Source organism: Rutidosis leptorrhynchoides, chromosome 4 (genome assembly GCF_046630445.1).
Source record: "Rutidosis leptorrhynchoides isolate AG116_Rl617_1_P2 chromosome 4, CSIRO_AGI_Rlap_v1, whole genome shotgun sequence".
Classification (NCBI taxonomy): domain Eukaryota; kingdom Viridiplantae; phylum Streptophyta; class Magnoliopsida; order Asterales; family Asteraceae; genus Rutidosis; species Rutidosis leptorrhynchoides.
Genome location: NC_092336.1, coordinates 57,605,968 through 57,612,944, shown reverse-complemented (window position 1 = coordinate 57,612,944; position 6,977 = coordinate 57,605,968). Strand labels below are relative to the sequence as shown.

General features: G+C 32.1%; 1 protein-coding gene across 1 annotated transcript; it reads right to left on the bottom strand.

The window, feature by feature from the left end:
• Positions 1-1,303: 1,303 nt before the first annotated feature.
• On the bottom strand, positions 1,304-5,258 carry LOC139839598 (NAC domain containing protein 52-like). Its single transcript, XM_071829707.1, has 4 exons — positions 4,920-5,258; positions 4,118-4,395; positions 3,829-4,017; positions 1,304-1,990 (listed from the first exon to the last, which is right to left on the bottom strand). The coding sequence occupies exons 1-4, from the start codon at positions 5,146-5,148 to the stop codon at positions 1,481-1,483; spliced, it is 1,206 nt and encodes a 401-aa protein (XP_071685808.1). The 5' UTR covers positions 5,149-5,258; the 3' UTR covers positions 1,304-1,480.
• Between the last annotated feature and the right edge of the window lie 1,719 nt (positions 5,259-6,977).

Genomic DNA, 6,977 nt, shown 5'->3' with positions numbered 1-6,977 from the left:
TCCCACATCTAAATAACAATTGTCTAAATTATTTACTATCATAACCAATTAAGCATAAAATATCTAACAACTGTCGTTAACCGCTCGCTAAATCATGTGAATCAAACTAACTATAAACCCTAACAATGGTGGATCTTTAATCAAGCATACAAGAATTAATTAAAACCTAACATACCACAATTGGGGTTAATCATCCAAGTGATACATAACAAATTAGCTACTCACAATTAAAACTAAACTAAAAATTAAACAAATGAAATATAAGTAATGAATCATGACGTTGAACAATAGATTAAATAGATTTATTGGAATAGTAATAATTGACATAGAGCAATAAGGTAAAGAATAGTCGGTGGTTGTTTCTTCCTTTCTGGAAATTCTGACGAGCTCTGATGAACAACAAGGCCGACGGCTAGTGAGACAGCCGGCGGCTAACTGGCCGGATCATGAGTTTGTCTTGACTTTTCTCATGCGTCATTTAACTTTCAATTTTTGACCGTTTTAGCTTCAAAAACAGAGTCCCATGAATATGTAGAATTTGTAGTTTATGTGATTTAAGAAAATGCTTACTGATATAAAGCAATAAACTTTGCATACATATGGTTCTGGTTTTAGTTCCTAGGTCATGTTACATTTATGTGAAGAACATGTTTTTTTTTTTTTTTTTTTTTTTTTTTTTTTTTTTTTTTCAATATAGCAATCTGAACTCATATACTTTGCATATTAGGGTAAACTTAGATAATGTGGAACCTCCTTTTCATATTTTATTATCTGCTATAATAGTTTTGATATATAATACTAATCATTAACATTAATCATTTAATATTTTTATTGATCTTAACAAAAACCCAAAGTATGTGATGAATTGTTCAAGATATTGATGAACTCTATTTTTGTTTCATTCAATAAAAAGACTGGATGCACATGTATTTTGGTAATGTATTTGAGTCATTTAATATGGTGAAACTTTAAACAAGAATTTTATTATTGAACATTTGTACTTAGGTTATACTCCATAATAAACCTTAATTTAGGCTTATTAATAAGAAATAATTTTGTATTTTGTATGTCATAATAGTTGTGCTACTATATTTTTTTATCAAACCCGCGTGTTCACATCATTAAAAGTACATCCACACTAATTTTTGAACCAGCTGATGATGCATCACGCTCGACAAAACTTCAGCCCACAAAACCGCCACAAAGGCCATTTTAGGCGTTGTAAACGACTCAATAACCGCAACAACATTCACTACTCAGAAACCATCTTTAATCTTCAAAGTTCTAAACATTGATATTGATATATTATTAGAAAGACAAAAAAAAAAAAAAAAACCAACTGAAATACAAGTCTGAACACAAGTTTATTTAACTAGACTCAGACACAAGCCATTATCAACAGCCAGGTCAACAGTTTCTCAACATTACAAGTTAACATGTTACAGACACAAAAAGAGCACCCCACATACCTACATTATTATCAGCCACCAGTCCTGAACTTATTGTTCTCTTTGGTCAAATCCTCAATCTGCGTCTGCAAAATATCGATCATGGCTTGGGCCCGCATCACTTCAATCTTCAACGTCTCTTTTTCCATTGATACATTAAGAAGCTCGTTTTCTAAGTTACTTATGAACTTCAAGTATCCAGGTGGAACAGACTTTTCGAGAGTTGCGGCATCGAAAGACGGCAAGATGATTTGCGGGTGACTTTCTTTGGCTTCGATTGACTCGAGTAGAGGGAATTCTAAAATTGCTCTGGGTGGATCTTGACTTGTGGTGGTTGACTCTTCTGAACCGTTTGCGTTGCTGGAGTTTGGATCAGTTACTTTTATTCTTTTGTTGTGAAAAAGTGAAAACGTTTCGAGTTCAGGTTCACAATTTAATGTACAATTTAATGTATCATCTTCTGTTCTTTCTCTCTTGCAAACAAATGGAATGGTTTGTGGTGGATCATCGGTTCGATCAAGGATCTGCTTGGCAGAAGTTTCCTGCAAAAATGAGTTGTTTGTCAACAATTAGGTGTGCACAATTTGTGACTTTAGGTGATACGAACCTAACCTTAGGAGGGTGAGCTTACATAGGAATTAGTAATTGAACCGCCCACAATGAACAAAAAAAACCTAGAAACTTTTTCAAAAACGCTCTTAGCATTTGTACTTATCCATTGTCGCGTATGATCATCTCCTTCATTGTCTTTACAAACCGTCAACAAATGATCCATTTCCAAAGGGCTTCAAGAGGTTGTGGGTTCAAGCCTCATTGGAGACACTTATATACATTTTTTTTTTCTTTTGAAAGGAAGGGTCTCAAAGTGTAGGTAGTGGGCATGTTTACTTATAGCTTAATTGGCTGGAGAGATTATTCGGTCAGCAATAGTGTATGTTTACATAGGACTTAATCAATAAGTTGAACTTAGCTAATGACATTTAGAGTCACCCACAAAAGCTATGACTTAATCAATAAGTTGAACTTAGCTAATGACATTTAGAGTCACCCACAAAAGCTACGTTGTCCCCATTAAGTCACTCCATATTCCAAGACTACCGTGTTGACTTTTTTTATTCACTCCCCTGTTTATACTAATAAATCTTGATGCTACTCAAATCACAAAATCAACATCTGAAAGTGTTGCTCCGATCTCATAATCAACCAAAATAAATTCGCTATTCAGATCTTGAACATTAAACACCACCATATGCTTCTCCGATCACGAAATCAATAACCATAACCAGATGTTTCAATCTCAAAATCAACCACGACAGATCTCGAAATCAACCACTACTACACGCCTCATCAACCCTCATTTGAAAAACAATAAATGGGAGGTATAGAATTAACCATTACAACCCCATGTTGTCAACCCCTATTCTTATCTATTTTATTACAGAGACGGAGTTACAAAATGAAGTTAATTTGCTAATTTGAAAAACAGAAATGAGAGGTATAAAATCAAGGTGTCAATGGAAGTGAAATCAAGACTTAAAAATTTATGGAACTGAAAACGAAGATGCGATAAAAAATTTTGGTAAAAAATGAAGAGTAATAGAGCTCGTTTCACCAATAACACACAACATGAAAGAATTTGATTGAATCCTTATATCTTTGAGTATTTATGAATTCTGAATTGTTCAAATCCTGCTTTTAAATCTGGTGTTGTTAAACTCAGTCGATTATTATTTTAATACTATTATTAATTAATTGTTTTAAATTTTATGTTTATTTTGGTAATGTTATTTCATCAAGGTTAAAGTAGTAATTAATTAAAATTAAGATATCTATTCACCATATATCACAAGTTGATCATTTATAACTAGCTGCATATAGCCTTCTATATCCCTATAGCCTTCTATATCCATATAAGACTTAAACAAAAATAAAAGCAAACAGACCCTATGTTAGGTTAGGTTAGATTGTAGGATCTCCTTTTTAAACAAAAGGACGCACAGAACTCATGATGCTTGTTCTAAAAGCGCATACTTTTTTCATAACACCGCATAATCACGTATAGCTTGTTTGTAATCCGAACTCACAGATGGTTTTTGTTACATCGAAAACCTATACTCGATAGTCAATAGACTAATTAAGTTGTACTTACAATAAAAAATATTCAGTTATTTAGCAAAAGCCCCTTTATATCAAACCATAGTCCACCAGCTAGGCTCAGTTCAGTTCTTAATTCATAAACCATTTGTATAAGTTAGTAGCAACAAATCAGATTAGCGTTCTAATTAAAACCAAACCCGCTCGAGTGCGTAAACTTTTAGGAAGCCATAATAAAACACATCTGAAAACAACTAAAATTAATAAAATATATCCTAAATAATACCTGCACAGTGTCGTTTCCTTCTGCACGCGTATCATCACCGTTGGTCAAATCATCATCTGCTTCCCCACCAGGCACCACCATTAAGGCTGCATCATCGGACCATTCTTCCTCAAGAAATGGTGCATAACGGTCCCCGTTTGGTGGCCCTAACCCACTCTTTTGAAATATCCTGCATAACACAAATGAATCCTTTTCCCCACCACCACACAACAACAACAACAATAATAAGCCAATTAGTTCAACATCCTGAAAATGGGCACGTTTTTAAATGACCAAGAATTCTTCAAACCTGTGATACTCCAACACGTAGAAGTTCATGATCCAAAAGGCGATACTCATGCATAACCCAATTAGTCCGTTTTCCATCAGGGGCTCGACCACTATGGAACACAAGTGTTTTCTTCATCCCTATGGTCTCCGATTTATGCCGTACAAATCGGTCCTTTCCAGTTGCCTTCCAATAGCCTTGGCCTGTAGCACGATTTAATCGGGAACCATTGCCATACTTCCTATCTACTGGGCTGAAAAAGTACCATTCTTGATCTCTCGTCTTCAATGATGAAAAGTCTACATTACCCCCATTAAAGGATCAATAACCTTTATCACTTCTCTTTTGATCATACAATATGTAAAATGTATAAACTTTTGCACCAGATGATAAGTTAAACAACTAATATACCCAAATTGACAATAAACCTACCACAAACTTTCATAAACAAATATAATCAAAAATCAGGAGAACCTAAAATCAAATGCATATAGGTATTTAATTTGCATTTTTAGTTCCTTCAAAATTTTTAATTGCTTTTAATTATATGTATTGTCACTGAAAAAAAAAAAATGAAGATTTGGGAACACCCAAAAATAAGTGTAATTAACAACTTTCTACAATTTTACGCTAATTTTTCTAAGCAAGTATGCATTTTTAGAAGACCCCTAATTCATCAAAAAATCAGAACTTTATCCTTCAAACAATTAAACATACAAAAGAACATACATAAAATCTCAATAAAACAAGTAATTTCAACAAAAATTGAAAATTAACCAAACCCCAATACGTATAATAAAGAAAAATTAAAACTTTATCATACCGGCAAGTTCCCATGGCTCAGATTTATAAACATCAATTTCAGTAACGGCTTGAAACCTAAAAGGCTTCCCACATGCTTTCCTTCTCAAATAATACATCACAAGTTCTTCATCGGTGGGATGAAATCGGAATCCAGGTGCAAGTGACGTCGGCGGCGGTGATGGTGCCGGAATAGCAGCCGTCGGAATAGCTGCCGCCGGAGATGTTACGGCCATAAGTTCATGACCCATCTTTCAATTTTTGCCGATCTAGAACAAAGAAAATCCAATTGAATTGAATTAAATTAAGATAAAGATTGTAGATGAAGCAAGTAACCTATCAGTGGATGCTTGGTGTACACGAAAATCGAAAACACAGCTAAAAAATGATAGATATTGTTACGATAATTAAAATAATAATGTATATATGGATAGTCAAATTTGTACAAACTTTTAATCAATTTTGTACCACTTGTATAGTATTTCTTAGTAGTATAAATACATTATGATGGTATGCTTATAAACTTGCACCATTTCATAGAATTATATGAAACACATACTTATTCTCTCTTTACTAATATTTCATAAACAAATATAATTGTATTTGGTAGTTATAAGTTCAGAATTATAACACGTTATCAGCACGAAGTGCTCCGTATAATCAAGGTTTATCTAAGCAAGCGCAAGTCACTAATCAAGGTAATAATAATAATAAAAAAAATTCTTTAACGATATCTTCTATTATTTATTAGTAAGGTAAATATTATTATCATCATAACTAGCATTTATATTTATGTTATATATGGTCAGTTATACCGCCTGAATCATATTTCTGTAATCTAACTCTTATTAACTTCACTAACATTTATATTTATGTTATATATGGTCGGTTATACCGCCTGAATTATATTTCTGTAATCTAACTTTTATTAACTTCACTAACATTTATATTTATGTTATATATGGTCGGTTATACCGCCTGAATCATATTTCTGTAATCTAACTCTTATTAACTTCACTAACATTTATATTTATGTTATCTAATATTTATGATTACTTATGCAATTAATTATTATTTATTTCATGCATACTAATGTTTATTCTTAAATTTATTATTTATGCATAATATGTTTATTCTATTAATCTTCATATTTATACTAAACGTATTTATACTAAATATATTTTATAGTAATCATATTTATACTAATAAAATTCTTTTATTAAAATTATTATTAATATAACGAGTATATAACAGTCGTTAACGTCAACTAACGACATTACAACGGTCATATATACATAACGGTTGTTAACGTCAACTGACGACGTTACAACGACTATATTTTTTCAAATATAAAATAAACATCCCCGTTTTCACATTTTCACAAATCAATCTTCATTTTCTCAGATTACCACTCTCAAAAAGTTTTTGTAAAGATGATTCACACAAGGATGATTTTTCCTATTGTATTGGTCATATTAACTATCATCATTATTGCTAATATATCACCGGGTGAACCTACATTCTATCCTGCCCTTGTGGTTTTATTATTTGTAATCATACTATTATTATGTTGTTTGCTACTTATGAATTTAAAATGATTCTAATTTCATGTTGTTAGAAATTGATTATGATTATAATTTATGTTGTTCATCTTTCTGAAAATAGAAAATGTCAAACTTATCAAAGCTTGAGTTTGATGCCCTAGACGTATTGGGAACAAACTACACATCATGGGTCATGGATGTAGAAATAAATCTTGGATCATTGGGTATTCTAGAAACTTTAAAAGAAAACAATACTTGTTCTGATCAAGATAAATTAAAATCAATTGCTTTTATTCGCAAACATATTGATATCACCTTAAAACATATGTATCTCACTATCAAAGATCCACATGTTTTATGGGAAAGTATCAAGAGTAGATTCGATAATCAAAAGGAAATATTACTCCCAGCTGCGAGGGAAGAATGGAGAAATCTAAGGTTCCAAGACTTTAAAAAGGTAAGCGAATACAGCTCGGCCATGTTCAAGATCCGTTCAAAGCTTCAATTATGTGGTCAAGAAATAAGTGATGCTGATA